This window comes from Crassostrea angulata, chromosome 1 (genome assembly GCF_025612915.1).
Source record: "Crassostrea angulata isolate pt1a10 chromosome 1, ASM2561291v2, whole genome shotgun sequence".
Taxonomy (NCBI): Eukaryota; Metazoa; Mollusca; class Bivalvia; order Ostreida; family Ostreidae; genus Magallana; species Magallana angulata.
This window is the reverse complement of record NC_069111.1, coordinates 56,407,239-56,423,531: the sequence shown is the minus strand read 5'-3', so window position 1 is coordinate 56,423,531 and position 16,293 is coordinate 56,407,239. Positions and strand designations below refer to the sequence as shown.

Below are 16,293 nucleotides of genomic sequence, written 5' to 3'. Positions count from 1 at the left end.
TATCCTCAAGTTAAATATAAAATCTATACATTACCAATATATATATATATACCTATATCACATTTTCTATTGTAGAATTGACAAATTGAAAATTGCAGCAGCTGCTAGAAAAGCTAGCCTGTTTGTCAAATTCCTACATATATAAATGATTCATTCATGTTCCATTCTTCTCCCCTACTTCTCCTTAAAAAACCCTGAAAACCCCTAGAACCCACTCTTCCTTCTAGATTTCCTTGGTTCCCTCCTTATGTACCCCTGTGCCCCTATCTACCTGTCCACTCTTTATGTGCCCCTTCTATAGCCCCTCAGCCTACCTGTCCTCTATGTGTCCCTTCTATAGCCCCTCTGCCTACCTGTCCTCTATGTGTCCCTTCTATAGCCCCTCAGCCTACCTGTCCTCTATGTGTCCCTTCTAAAGCCCCTCTGCCTACCTGTCCTCTATGTGTCCCTTCTATAGCCCCTCAGCCTACCTGTCCTCTATGTGTCCCTTCTATAGCCCCTCTGCCTACCTGTCCTCTATGTGTCCCTTCTATAGCCCCTCTGCCTACCTGTCCTCTATGTGTCCCTTCTATAGCCCCTCAGCCTACCTGTCCTCTATGTGTCCCTTCTATAGCCCCTCTGCCTACCTGTCCTCTATGTGTCCCTTCTATAGCCCCTCAGCCTACCTGTCCTCTATGTGTCCCTTCTATAGCCCCTCTGCCTACCTGTCCTCTATGTGTCCCTTCTATAGCCCCTCTGCCTACCTGTTCTTTATGTGTCCCTTCTAAAGCCCCTCTGCCTACCTGTCCTCTATGTGTCCCTTCTATAGCCCCTCAGCCTACCTGTCCTCTATGTGTCCCTTCTATAGCCCCTCTGCCTACCTGTCCTCCTCCTTCTGCCTCTGTATCTCCTCCTCTACCTCCTTCACCCTCTCCTCCTCCCAATTCTTTGCCCTCTCCTCCCTTCGCTCGTCCAGGGTCTTCCTGTGCAGTTTCCTTACTCTGTAATCAAGACCAACAACATATGTTACTCTTACTGAACATAACATTATCTCATATTGTACAAAATAAATCAAAACTTTTTTCGTGGAAAATGGGTGAAACACAAGCAGACTGCTTGTTATCCTTTCTCCTTCCATACACTTTAATGTTTTCACTAAAGTTTTCTTTGCTGTTACCTGTATCCCCTGAAGCCGGCCTGGATCTTGGTGGCTGATGTCTGCTGCTTCACTTCCTGTCTCTTCAGTTCTTCGCTTCTCTCCAGGTCCAGCTGTTCTTGCTCTTGTTTTGTCTCGGTTTCCAATTTCTTTATTTCCTCCTACAATGGCCAATTTCAATCATTGTGACAACTTCTAAACAACCAATGAACATACAATTTCAATTATTATGACAACTGCTAAACAGCCAATGAACATACAATTTCAATTATTATGACAACTGCTAAACAACCAATGAACATACAATTTCAATTATTATGACAACTGCTAAACAGCCAATGAACACACAATTTCAATTATTGTGACAACTGCTAAACAACCAATGAACATACAATTTCAGACACCTACATTCATACTGAACGCATGCAACAGAAGTACCACAATACTTATAACAATCAATAAATTTCTACCAGGGCATATTACACAGTGACACAAGCGTCTTGTCTAATGACATTTCAGGGTCACATATGGAATAGACATGTTTGACTTCTTTAGCAAGATGTACTAAACAAATGTTTAAATTCTTAATAAAGATGTACTTGACATTGTTTGACTTTGTTAGCAACAAGAAATAAATAAATAATGGACTCACCTCGTAGTATTTCAGTTCTCTTTCAAATTGATTCTCCTTGTCCTTCAGTTCTATTTCAAACTTTTCTTGCTGCATCTGATGTGTAAAGAATTTATCTTCTCAGATATTTGTGTAATATTCAGCAGAATAATTCTGATGATTATCTTAATTTGTGAAGAAATTACCTTCCTCTCTGCTACTAACTGAGTTTCCTCCTTTTGCAGAGAAGCAAATTTGTCCATCCACTTTTTTTCTTTTTCCTCAAAGTCGTCCCACTCTCGCTTCTTATCCTCTTGGATTTCCTTCAAAGAACAAAATATTTCTATCACATTTACACCTACATGTATATGCAGTGGCTATCACCCACCCATTCAATTATCTTTAAAAATAATAATTAATTGGTTTTTATCTAACTCATTGTTTAATTTCTGTCCCTTGTCAAGGCTCAGATATAAAAAACTCACAACTCATCCACAAACATCAAGCATACAACCAAAAATCTAACAGATTAATAAAGGAAAGATAGCATTCCTCACACAACTCTACATCCTACACACATTACAAACAAACTTGTCTGGCCTTGTTGGACACTGAATAGACGCACTGTATGGATGACCCCATTAACTGACCCCATTAGCTGACCCCATTAACTGACCCCATTAACTGACCCCATTAACTGACCCTCTACTACAATGTTTACCCGCTGAAGTCTCTCCTCCCTCTGTTTCTGAGTCTCTTCCATCTTCCTTAAGTTCTCCTGGAAGATCTTCTGAAACTCCAGCTGTCTCTCATTCAGGTGAACTAGAGCCATACTATTGTCTGAAAAAAAGGTTGAGTACCCCTAACTATATATATGTAGCACAAAAATCTATCATAACAGTACAAACACAGCATTACATCAGCACTGTATAACAGCATTACATCAGCACTGTATAACAGCATTACATCAGCACTGTATAACAGCATTACATCAGCACTGTATAACAGCATTACATCAGCACTGTATAACAGCGTTACATCAGCTCTGTATAACAGCATTATATCATCACTGTATAACAGCATTACATCAGCACTGTATAACAGCATTACATCAGCACTGTGTAACAGCATTACATCAGCAATGTATAATAGCATTACATCAGCACTGTATAACAGCGTTACATCAGCACTGTGTAACAGCGTTACATCAGCACTGTATAACAGCGTTACATCAGCACTGAATAACAGCGTTACATCAGCACTGTATAACAGCGTTACATCAGCACTGTATAACAGCATTACATCAGCTCTGTATAACAGCATTACATCAGCACTGTATAACAGCGTTACATCAGCACTGTATAACAGCATTACATCAGCACTGAATAACAGCGTTACATCAGCTCTGTATAACAGCATTACATCAGCACTGTATCACAGCATTACATCAGCACTGTGTAACAGCGTTACATCAGCACTGTATAACAGCATTACATCAGCACTGTATAACAGCGTTACATCAGCACTGTATAACAGCATTATATCATCACTGTATAACAGCATTACATCAGCACTGTATAACAGCATTACATCAGCACTGTATAACAGCATAACATCAGCACTGTATAACAGCATTACATCAGCACTGTATAGCAGCGTTACATCAGCACTGTATAACAGCATTACATCAGCAATGTATAATAGCATTACATCAGCACTGTATAACAGCGTTACATCAGCACTGAATAACAGCGTTACATCAGCACTGTGTAACAGCATTACATCAGCACTGTATAACAGCGTTACATAAGCACTGTGTAACAGCATTACATCAGCACTGAATAACTGCATTACATCAGCACTGAATAACAGCATTACATCAGCACTGTATAGCAGCGTTACATCAGCACTGTATAACAGCATTACATCAGCACTGTATAACAGCGTTACATCAGTACTGTATAGCAGCGTTACATCAGCACTGTATAACAGCGTTACATCAGCACTGTATAACAGCATTACATCAGCACTGAATAACAGCGTTACATCAGCACTGAATAACAGCGTTACATCAGCACTGAATAACAGCGTTACATCAGCACTGTATAACAGCATTACATCAGCACTGTATAACAGCATAACATCAGCACTGTATAACAGCATTACATCAGCACTGTATCACAGCATTACATCAGCACTGTATCACAGCAATACATCAGCACTGTATAACAGCATTACATCAGCACTGTGTAACAGCATTACATCAGCACTGTGTAACAGCATTACATCAGCAATGTATAATAGCATTACATCAGCAATGTATAACAGCATTACATCAGCACTGAATAACAGCGTTACATCAGCACTGTATAGCAGCGTTACATCAGCACTGTATAACAGCATTACATCAGCACTGTATAACAGCATTACATCAGCACTGAATAACAGCATTACATCAGCACTGTATAACAGCATTACATCAGCACTGAATAACAGCGTTACATCAGCACTGAATAGCAGCGTTACATCAGCACTGTATAACAGCATTACATCAGCACTGTATAACAGCATTACATCAGCACTGAATAACAGCATTACATCAGCACTGTATAACAGCATTACATCAGCACTGAATAACAGCGTTACATCAGCACTGAATAACAGCATTACATCAGCACTGTATAACAGCATTACATCAGCACTGTATAACAGCATTACATCAGCACTGTATAACAGCATGTTTAATAAGATCTCTGGCTTTTTTAAGCTGAGTTTTGCAGCCATAAAAACAGTTAATACATTACTCCAGATGGACTACAATCATCAAACTGTGATGTTTACCATTAGCATCTGTTTGCTGATCTTTGTCGTCCGACACAAGGGTTGAGTAGTCTGTCAGTGTGAAATCTTCCTCCTCTTCTAACACCTTAAAATACAGGTTAATACGTAAAATAATCTACCATGAAAAAAGCTGCGAATATCAAATTGTCAACCTCTATCTGAATAAACATGTACATCGTAGAATCTAAAAAGTACTGATGTATCGGTCTTCCAGTCCTTAATCACATAAAGTTATCTCTTACCATACCTTTAAGTGTTGATGTGCTATTAAAAGAACCATCTTATAATTAAAGGTGTTATGATGTCTTATAAGGTTTTTATAGTTCACTTTTTGTTGAATAAAATAAAATGGAAAATTATCAATGTGACATAAAGAATAATATTGTTTACATGGTATAAAAGCTGCTATATATCTTACCCTTTTGCGGTAGGTTTCAGGGGATACCCCTCTCTCTCTGGCCAACTGCTCCAGATCACTAAGCTCGTCTTCATTTAGCAAAGTCTTGGGTCCTTCAAATAAAATTTGACAATTATTATTAACTTACAAGTGTCGGTATCAATATTACAATGATTTATAATGTTTTATACAATAATCTATAATATATGACAGTCTTACACATTTATTATTCTCACATATACCCCGTTAACTGACACCAACTCATTCATTTAATGAACTGCTATTCCTTGTTTCATCAGCTACAAATTTCCCTTTACATTTTTTCCGACTGTCAAGTACATACCTGGTGTCTGGTGCTGTATTAACTCGTCACATTCTGCAAGCTCTTTCTCAAAATCGGAAGCTTGCCTCTGAATTTGGTTTATGTAATCTGACATTTCAGCAGGTAAGACCTAAAATCAAAGCTACATCAGTAAGGTCATCTTTAGAAACTATTAGTTATTAGTTTACAAATCAATGGACAAAAAAGAGGAACTATTCTGTATTAGAGAATTTGTCATATATGGATAAATGCCATATGTTAAATGCCAGACCCTTTGGTTAAGAAACCAATACTCTACCGACTGACTGCTAGCTAGTGCTAGTCTTCACCGACTGACTGCTAGCTAGTGCTAGTCTTCACCGACAGACTGCTAGCTAGTGCTAGTCGGTGTTAGGCAGTACTGAGCTGATTATAAACATTGCTATATTCTTTCCCTTTTCCTTTGAAATTTCTACCTTTTCACACCCCAAACTTTTCAATCCACTGCACTTGGGTCATTTTGTTTGGAGCTATTGTAATGAATGAAAAGGGAATTACCATAACTAGGCTCAAACTCAACACCCTTCAGTTTATGAACCAATGTACTATGGACTGAAATAAAAAGTTAACCTACTAGCTAGAGCATATATATAGGGGTGGTAGTACTGAGCCCTATCATATCACTTTACTCATGCTATAGCCTATTTTTTTCCCCTGCAAATTACCACTTCTTGGTCTTCCAAGGGAAAGTCCAAATCATCATCTTGGAAATCCACTTCATTCTCATCAAACTGAAAATCATCGGCTTCTAGATTAATCTGGTCGAGTTGTTGTGCAATCTCTGCCTCAATCAATGCGTCGTCGTCCATGGTCACCCCCAGCGCACCAGACGGGGGCATACTCTTCATCCGATCTCAAGACTGCCAGCGCCAATGATGATTACGAATTGAATCCATAATTTTCACATCTGACGTATAAAAGTATGTTTAAATACCCTTAAAACAATTTCCCATACACGCAACGCGTAAATTTTGGAATAAAAAAAAGATAAATTTGTGGTGGTTGTTATTTGTTCGAATTTGCTCGACAAGAAGCGTCTCGGGGCAACGAAATATTATTGTCAAAATCTTTAGCTCCGAGTCATTTTTCAGATATTTAAAAGTTTTAATGTTTGTAAAACAACATAATCTAAAAATTCATACGTTATTGAAAACATCAATAACTGATGCATAGCGTAATTCATTAAATTAAAGCACACGAATTTGTTTTACCATCTTACCAATATTCGTTGGTATGTCAAATCTTCGTCAATTGAGCGCTTGATAAACCCCTGCTCGTAAAACAAAAAACGGGAACATTTTTAATTCCGATTTAGTATCCTAACTTTTATCGAATGGAATTCAAATTTCTACGCAAAATACATTTTGGTATTTTTTTTTAAACAACGGGTTTAATAAAACAAAATATAAAAAATACAATGATTGAATGATTGATTGAATGAATGAATGAAAGCAGTTCAATTTAAGTTGATACCACAATGTTCAGCCTTTCAATTTCTTATAAAAAAAAAAGAAGAAGAGAAAAATATCATTAATAACTCTATATCTGTCTTGAAACTTTGAAGTCCCTGATAATTCAGATGATTTTATTCGACGATCCGTTAATTTTTTTCCTTTGTTTATCATTATTATTTCCATCTTTAAAAAAGATTGAAATAATGTATATATGTAGCTCTATAAAATGAAAGATTTAAACTATATTATAGTTGATTTCAGTAATATAGTTTTTTCGATTTATATTTATCGTTCCTAATGTCAAAACATATTTCCATAATTCAGTTTTTAAAACGAAGTTTTTAAAAATTACAAACTTTAATTCTAATACAATTACTAGTTATTATCATAACGGTTCGATACTTGTTATCATATACTTTAAACAGAGGCGCTAAATAAATATTTATGTTCATGTAATAACAGTTTTTTTAATGAAATTTCTTTATGGCAAATAAATTATTCTTAATGTATAGACTCAGCAGTCGAGGGACAGTAATGAAAGCACTTATAATACCGGTATAGGCATGGTAAAGATTTTTTTTTTTCTGAAAATGAAAATATTATTTATTTATTTAATAGGATACCACCATCAGGATTGCCTACTTAAAAAGTCGTTACTTATTCAGGTATTTTTTACGACACGACACATTTTATAGACATACGACATATATGACTAAGTGCTCAGTCGTGAATAAATTCAATTTCAATTTCAGTTCATTAAGGACCCTCAAGGGGGAACATATAAACTGTACAATAAACATTCAATAAACATATAAATATATACATGAGAGAATTAAGGTGTTTGAGGATTCACAGAGCTAGGACAGATATGAACATTTAATTAGTATATATATATATATATATATATATATATATATATATATATATATATATATATATATATGTATGTTTCTATACTCAACAAATATGTTCATTTATATCAAACATCCATACATAAATATGTCAAAATACATACAAAACTGAAATAGTTTACCACGTGATTTAAAGCCAATATTTGACTCAGAAATACAAACTAAAGCAATGCCTTTTATAAAAATTTACCAAGATAGTTTAAGGTAGCTCCATACTCGTAAAATTCTCTGAGGAAAGTTGAAAAACCGAACTGATTTCGACTTAATAGACTTAAATGTCATCAATTGTTAGAAAAAATTTACATGTCATCACACTTTTTGAGATGCCAGATAAACACAAACTAAAGTATATTTTAGCATTAGAAAAATGTATTTTTTTTCTGTTAAAAGTAAAATCTTGTAGGCAGAAATTTGTTTTTCTTGTTTAATTTTAATGTCAACTTTATCAGAAAACTAGAATTACAAAATTATTTCAAAATTAATCGTTGGAATAAGAAAAACTGTAGCATTTAGACATACAACTGAGAGAAAAGTCAGAAAAAGAGTTATTTCCCCTTTGCATAGAAAAAATATATAAAAATTTGGAAATTTAGTATAAAATTAAGTGCGAAAATATCTTTAACCTACCAATAATTCTAATTACATCCATGTGATTATATTCACATAAAATAAATAAATCTATCTTGCACAATTTTTAAAGAATTCAAAGTTTTACAAAAAAGTGTGACGTCACAGAACACTGGATCTACTTTAATATGTCTAATTCTTCTCAGTTTAAAATCCCAAATAATTTTTGTTTATCTTACAAACTAGTAAAATGATTTACTTTAGATAAAATGAAATCAAATACTAGTAGTTTCTCTCCATCTTTTGTGAATTTGCTACCTTGGATAAGAAAATGCTCTTCATCTATCTCCAGTTCTAATAATTTACATGCAGTTTCTGAATATTTAATTGTTCAAACACAAGAGATCGATGGTGAGGAAATCCAACAGGAAAAGAATAATACTGGAACAATGACAGTACCGTAATCATGCGCGGATCAAGAAATTTTTCCGGGGGTGGGGGGGGGGGGGGTTGTTCCAAGAGATAATTGTGTTTGTCGGGGGGGGGGGGGGGGGGTTGTTCAGTGGCTTAATTTCGGTAATTTTACTATATGAATTATATTTCAAAAAATGGATTTTTTTCAGAAGGGGGGAGGGATAATAACTGAACTTTATTTATTTTACAACGATTGATAAACAAGTTCTACAACTTATATTACTATCTCTCGTTGGCACGGATGTTAGCGCGAGGGGGTCATTGGTGTGGGAAGAAGCCGGAGTACCCGGAGAGAACCCACGTGTCCAAGCGGGCGACGGCCATACCCTATCACATACGACCTCTGTCGATCACGGGGATCGAACTCGGGTCGCAGCGGTGAAAAGCGAGGGGGGAGGGATAGAGATCCCCCGACCTTCCTCTAGATGTGCATGCGTAATGATTAAATTAGAATTCAGTCTCTGCACTATAAGATAAATTCACACAAGCGCGGGCTGACAAATTACGATGTAATCTCCGCTCCGTGTACACTGTTAATGGAGACAGGGTGGTCCACAAATTATCTACCACAACTACCGATTGTTTTTTTGAAATGGTCTTTAAGTTATGGACTGTTAATTGATAAAATTATTCATATATCTTTTCTTTAGAATTAGAATATTCTCCCACATATATCTTCTTGAGGAGACCAAATACTAAAATAGTCGCGACCATGTAGACCTCCTAAGTACCACCATTTTTGCAGTTTATAAACGCGAATTTAGAAACTCAAAAGGAAATAAAATTATAGAATAGTTGGTTTGTATGGAAAATTAGTTGATATTTGTAATAGCGAAAAATGACTTCTTGACTTGATCGAACACTAGAGTGACGTCACAACCGACGCCCTCAGTCAACCTCTTTATAAACAGTATTGTAAAGTTACACATGAACGACTTAATTTTAAGCAAATAAAAGTTAGTAAACAATTGATGCAACCTCGTTTCATCAACAAATAGGTTTTAATCTTTATTCTACTATGAATGGCTGCAATATTTCCAGGCACAAGAATAATCAAAGTACTGAAGTACTGACGGGAGTTGATTTTATTGAATTTTTTAAAAATTAAAGCTATGTTATCTTATATGCACATTTTTTGTAAAACGAATTCTCGGACTTCTCCGACAAGAATTCCGAGAGAAACTCCGTATGAATCATGTTGTATAATATTTAAAGATATAATTTTTAAATTCCATCAAGCTACGTATCAGTAATCGAAATATTTCAGAGAAATTATATGGATCCAAGCAATATTGAACTCTATAGTCTCGTTCAACCAGACCATCGGCTTTCTCCGATAATCTCCGATAATCAAAAGAGAGACTCTCTGATGACCAGAATTTTAGGATGACAGCCGAGCGTCTGCTTGAACAAAAATATATTAAACTCTAGCGTAGGAATACATACGACTACAAAAATATCTAAATTGTTCGTACCGTTGAAAATCTTACTATTTTCAAGGTATTAAAAAAATATTATATGTAAGTTTATGTAAATGTAATATGTATTATATGTAACGAAAAACAATGCTTCAGAATACATTACATCGATTTTATCGATTATTTTCAAGAACCAATTTTTGTCAGCGGTGATGATTTGTGCTTAGGTCCAAACCCCGTTTCTCTTCTGGTTTGCCAGAGTAACTGCATAGGAGAGTTGATTAAAATCAACTCCCAAAAATAGCAATATCAAAAAACCTGTACTTATTTCAAACCCTTGTGAATAATGTCAAAAACTTATTCTAAACTTACTGTCGTCTACAGTAATATAAGTACTAGTGTCAGTCTAGTAATAAAAGTACTAGTATCAGTTTACAGAAATAAAAGTACTAGTGTCAGTCTACAGTAATAAAAGTACTACACAGGAAAAATGTCCACATGTGTAAAATTTATCAATAAAAAAAGACAACGGACGAAACATCTGGGAGCTTCTGCAGGAAAAAGAAGAAAGAGGAATTAAAGGTTACCAAGAGGTAAGTTAAACAAATTGTTGTGATTTCACTTTTTTACAATATTTACATATTCTGACCTAGATTACCAGGTACTTAATATCTAATAATATTTCTGTATGAATTCTAGTATTGAATCTATATAATGTAATATCATTGGATAGTGTAACAAGTGTACATGTATACTGTAAAACAGAAACATGGAAAATAATAACTAATGGTGTTAAATATGAAATAGAATCAATACATAATTATGTATGTGTAATTTTTCTTTTTATTTACAGGAACAAGGAAGAGAGAAATGAATTGTTACATGGCAATGAAGAATAAACCCTTGAGATCAAATAAATGAAGTTTTTGTTATTATTTTTTTATATGCCTGGTGTGCATCTGCAATAGTACATGTATACTGATGATCTATACATTGATATCAAGGAATAGTTTGCAATATGAAGCACACTGTACGTAATATATTTTAAATGAAAGCTTAAGTAAAGATGTACCTTTATTACTGAAAATTGCTAACAAAATATTATATATAAATTTCATATATAAAATGCAACACATATATTACACATATAGAATATGTGTTTTACACATATAAAATATGCTATGTTTTATTTCACACATGTTTGACACATATTAAACACATGTTAAACATGTGTGAAATTAAACACTTTATATATGTGTGCTCTTTTTATGTGTTTTACACATGTAAAATATATATGTAAAATATATGTTAAACACATGTTGCACACATGTGGACATTCTTCCTGCATACAGTTATAAAAGTTCTTGACAAGTGTGGGTGTGCAGTAATTAAAGTACTAAATAACTGCCAGTCTACAGTAATAAAAGTACTAATGTGAGTGTACAGTAAAAAATTACTAGTGTCAGTCTACAGTAATAAAAGTACTAGTGTCAGCCTACAGTAAAAAAAGTACTAGTGACAAACTACAGTGATAAAAGTACTTGTGTTTGTCTACAGTCATAAAAGTACTAGCGTCAGCCTACAGTAAAAAAAGTATTATTGACAAACTACAGTGATAAAAGTACTAGTGTCAGTCTACAGTAACAAAAGTACTAGTGACAAACTACAGTGATTAAAGTACTAGTGTCAGCCTACAGTAAAAAGGTACTAGTGAAAAATTACAGTGATTAAAGTACTAGTGTCAGACTACAGTAATAAAAGTACTAGCGTCAGCCTAAAGTAAAAAATGTACTAGTGACAAACTACAGTGATAAAAGTACTAGTGTCAGTCTACAGTAATAAAAGTACTAGCGTCAGCCTACAGTAAAAAAGTACTAGTGACAAACCACAGTGATAAAAGTACTAGTGTCAGACTACAGTAATAAAAATACTAGTGTCAAACTACAGTGATAAAAGTACTAGTATCAGTCTACAGTAATAAAAGTATTAGTGTCAGTCTACAGTAATAAAAGTACTAGTGACAAACTACAGTAATAAAAGTACTAGTGACAAACTACAGTAATAAAAGTACTAGCGTCAGCCTACAGTAAAAAAGTACTAGTGACAAACCACAGTGATAAAAGTACTAGTGTCAGACTACAGTAATAAAAATACTAGTGTCAAACTACAGTGATAAAAGTACTAGTATCAGTCTACAGTAATAAAAGAAGTAGTGTCTGTCTACAGTAATAAAAGTACTAGTGTCAGTCTACAGTAATAAAAGTACTAGTGACAAACTACAGTAATAAAAGTACTAGTATCAGTCTACAGTAATAAAAGTACTAGTGTCTGTCTACAGTAATAAAAGTACTAGTGTCAGTCTACAGTAATAAAAGTACTAGTGTCTGTCTGGAGTAATAAAAGTACTAGTGACAAACTACAGTAATAAAAGTACTAGTATCAGTCTACAGTAATAAAAGTACTAGTGTCAGACTACAGTAATAAAAGTACTAGTGTCAGTCTACAGTAATAAAAGTACTAGTGTCAGTCTACAGTAATAAAAGTACTAGTGTCTGTCTGGAGTAATAAAAGTACTAGTGTCAGACTACAGTAATAAAAGTTATTGACAAGTGTGGGTGTGCAGTAATTAAAGTACTAAATAACTGCCAGTCTACAGTAATAAAAGTACTAATGTGAGTGTACAGTAATAAAAGTTCTAGTGTCAGTCTATAGTAATAAAAGTACTAGTGTCAGTCTACTATAATATAAGTGCTTGTGTCAGTCTTCAATAAGATAAGTACTAGTGTCGGTCTACTGTATTTCGTCACCCTTGTATCTGCAGAGATCATTTTAGATATTTAAACAAACCATTTTTTCTTCCAGCCATTTATAAACTATGGATAATTAGTCATGGAACATTTTTTGTACAATCAAACAAAACGCTTTGACTTTGAACGCACCAAGCCATTCCTTTCTGGTGATGTAGTCCATTATTCTAATTCATTATCAATAATGTTATTGAATGGAGTCTTGTTAATTTTCATAACGAACTACAATGCTATCAATGCACAACAAAAGAATTTCTGAGAGAATTGTCCTCATCTCTACCAGCGTGACTGAAAACTCTGTGTACATAATTAATTCATTTCAATAACCGCAGCATCTCTTAAAACATTGTGTCAATCACCGCCTGATCAAGGCAGATACAGAGGCCTGTTCTCTGAGAAAATGGGTTATCTTATGAAAGAGAGCGAATAACACATAAAGAAATGTTAATTTCATTAATTGGATGTTGTGTTTAGTCATTCTGCTTCATGTTCCCATAAACCAACAGTCGCAGCACAGCTAAGCTAGCTGTATCGATGACATCATGTCAGCCATAAAAATGTCTCGGTTAAAATCCACTTCCAGTCGGCGTTTTCTCAAAAGGTCGTTACATAACACATTTGGTTATCGTTATCGTTTGGTTATATTGGATTAGCATGATTATCATGCTTGAAAGTAAAGATATATTGTCAATGTATTGAAATATTTTATTAAATTCGAAATGCAAGTAGTTTTAATTTTCGTATTCAAATTAAAAAAAATCATTTGAACAAATATTTATATACAATTTAAACCAATAAAAGTATGTAACACGTGTACACCGATCCATAAATTTGTGGGGTTATTTTGGAGGGAGGGGTTCTTTGGGCGTATTTGCCTCAGAGAGGGGAATCCGAAGCCTATTTTCAGTAAATTTACAAGGGGAGAAGGGGGAGGGTCCGGATCCGACCCCACACCCTCCAGAATCGCGTATGTATACATATTACATTGAATGTTGAAAATCAAAGTACTGAAAGTATTGAACAGTCCTGCTCTATTGAAGATTTCTTGAATGGCTTCGACTCCAAACATTACGACAAAAGTCCACTGGAACCTGCTGCAATTATCATTTTTTTTAATTCTTGGTGTTGTTGCGTGACGTAACCTGCAGATATCTGAGTTTTGTGCGGAGTAATCTGCAGGTAACTGATTATTGTGCGCCGTAATATGCAGGTAACTACAAATAAATATTGTGCGCCATAACATGTAGGTAACTGAGTTTGTGCGCTGCACCCTGCAGGTAACTGATTATTGTGTGCATTTACATCGAGCTCCAGTTAGAGCCGTTTTAACAATTAATCAAGAGCTTGAACTTAGGCAGAGTACGTGAAACATTCCGAATTGCGCCGCAACCTCGAGTTATATATAAGTATATAGCGCGGTCCAATGAAGATTGATCTCCCCTGTGTCCTCTTCTATTTGAATGTTGCGTTTAAATCAAAATGAAACAAATCCTATTTTTATATCGAAAATCGGTGTATCAAATATTAACAACGAGGAGGTAGGGATGAACGGTTAGTACTTACCCCCCCCCCCCCCCCCCCCCCGCAAATTATAACCATATTTTTGATTTATGATATGGTTTTGTTGTAATCTAGTTTAAATGTTCCAAACATATTAATTTCAATGATATAAGCCCGAAAATAAAACAAAATAGGACCTTCATGCCTTTTACAATTTTCCTTTCTTCAAAGTCTAATTCCACTCGTCTCTGTTTCAAATATACTGTACAACCGATCTTCTGTAATATTTGACAACTAATCTTTGTTCAAAACTTTAAAATGTATAAAAACCCCCTAAACATTTGCTGACCTTTGAACACGTTTAAGATATAAAATATCTATAACTTCAGATTGGTTTACAGATTTTCGCAGAACTCTCCCTTCGCATCGGAATTTCTGGCGTGCTTTTTTTGGCGGGTATCGGTCACCATCCGATGAACACTGCCGCTGAAGTCTGGTCATTGTTAATGCATTAAACCCGAATAAATCAGCAGTAAATTCAGCCCCGGACGTTACAATAAAGTGAATGACATTGTGATCGATCCAAATATCCGGAATAATGTAATGCACTACTTATCTACTTCCGTAAAGCATTATTTTAGTCTGCAGGACTGGTATTGATTTACCTGGGGTCACCTGTGAACACCTGTGAACAATTGTAATGAGAATCAGAGAAAGGCTTCCGTGTCTGCATCATCAACCAAACCTCCCATTTATTTATATTTCCTGTCTGGAAAAACATGTTGTAAAAAATACATATTAATTTAATTTTTTAATCCCAACCCCAGTGGTATTATTTGTGCGACAATGCTTTTTACATTAGATCAATTCAATCGGCAAATTTATTAACAATAGGGAAATATTTATACTAAAAAGTAAAATTCGCAAAATTTTATAATAATTATTCGATGTAAAACATTAACTAAATTTACAGTCCAATAGTTGACATAAATACATAGAATTACTTTCACAATAATCAACATTTATAAACAAGCATTCTGAGAGTATTGCATAAACAATACACGTCCCTTACCGGTTTGTAGAAATTTGTGAAAACAATGCACTGTTACGCAGAATATCATTCTTACCGTCTTCTGTACCACGAATCAACAGACCAACCCGATAACGAACCCGATTGTAATATACAAAAAACCCTGTCGATTAAATTAACAACACAATGCTTGAAACTATTTTATAGAGCTTATTTGTTTGCTAGAAACAATAAAAGGAATGGTCCAAGTAATGTACAAAAATGTAAACTTGATCTGTAGTTTGACGTTTTGAAGCTGTTCAGCAAATTTCATGTTATTCCTCAAACGAACGCATAAAGAAAAAAAGCGTGGAAAACTGAAGTGGGACAGACAGACAGACGGACGGACATACGTACAAATGTAGTTAGGTATACGATAATCTAAGTAATAAAAGCAATGCAGTTAAATGTACCTAAGAGTGCACAGCACGGCTGCCTTTCAACAAGACGTTTGTAACTATTTTCATCTCACAAATACATGTAAAGACTTTTTTTTTCATTTTTTAAAACTAAATGTTAACTGAAACTATGATTCTACGATCTGAACGAAAAGAGCTTCTATCCTTTTTTCTGAGAAAAAGTTAACCAACTCACATTTTAAACATGGCTGTCATTTACCTTCCAATATACATGTAAATGAAGGTCTTTTAAAGGACAGGATCAAAACCATGAGGAAGTGAGAGTCTGCACTCTTTTAGATCATTAGACACTGTTTAATAGGTTTTCAAGGAGAATGCCCTCACGGGCAT

At 34.7% G+C, this 16,293-nt stretch overlaps 1 protein-coding gene across 2 annotated transcripts in view; it reads right to left on the bottom strand.

Moving 5' to 3' along the window:
• Window positions 1-16,293, bottom strand: part of LOC128158262 (leucine-rich repeat and IQ domain-containing protein 1-like) — a 152,174-nt gene that overhangs the window by 12,075 nt on the left and 123,806 nt on the right. Inside the window, exons 1-10 of one of the 2 annotated variants that reach the window (XM_052821032.1) lie at window positions 6,564-6,653; window positions 6,010-6,251; window positions 5,327-5,435; window positions 5,005-5,096; window positions 4,587-4,671; window positions 2,467-2,585; window positions 1,952-2,068; window positions 1,788-1,862; window positions 1,157-1,296; window positions 861-980 (exon numbers count right to left, since the gene is read on the bottom strand). In XM_052821032.1, the coding sequence (XP_052676992.1) occupies window positions 861-980; window positions 1,157-1,296; window positions 1,788-1,862; window positions 1,952-2,068; window positions 2,467-2,585; window positions 4,587-4,671; window positions 5,005-5,096; window positions 5,327-5,435; window positions 6,010-6,192 (1,040 nt within the window). In that variant the 5' untranslated portion in view covers window positions 6,193-6,251; window positions 6,564-6,653. Of the gene's footprint in view, window positions 1-860; window positions 981-1,156; window positions 1,297-1,787; window positions 1,863-1,951; window positions 2,069-2,466; window positions 2,586-4,586; window positions 4,672-5,004; window positions 5,097-5,326; window positions 5,436-6,009; window positions 6,252-6,563; window positions 6,654-16,293 lie in introns of those variants that run through there. The other variant, XM_052821026.1, reaches the window with a different exon arrangement.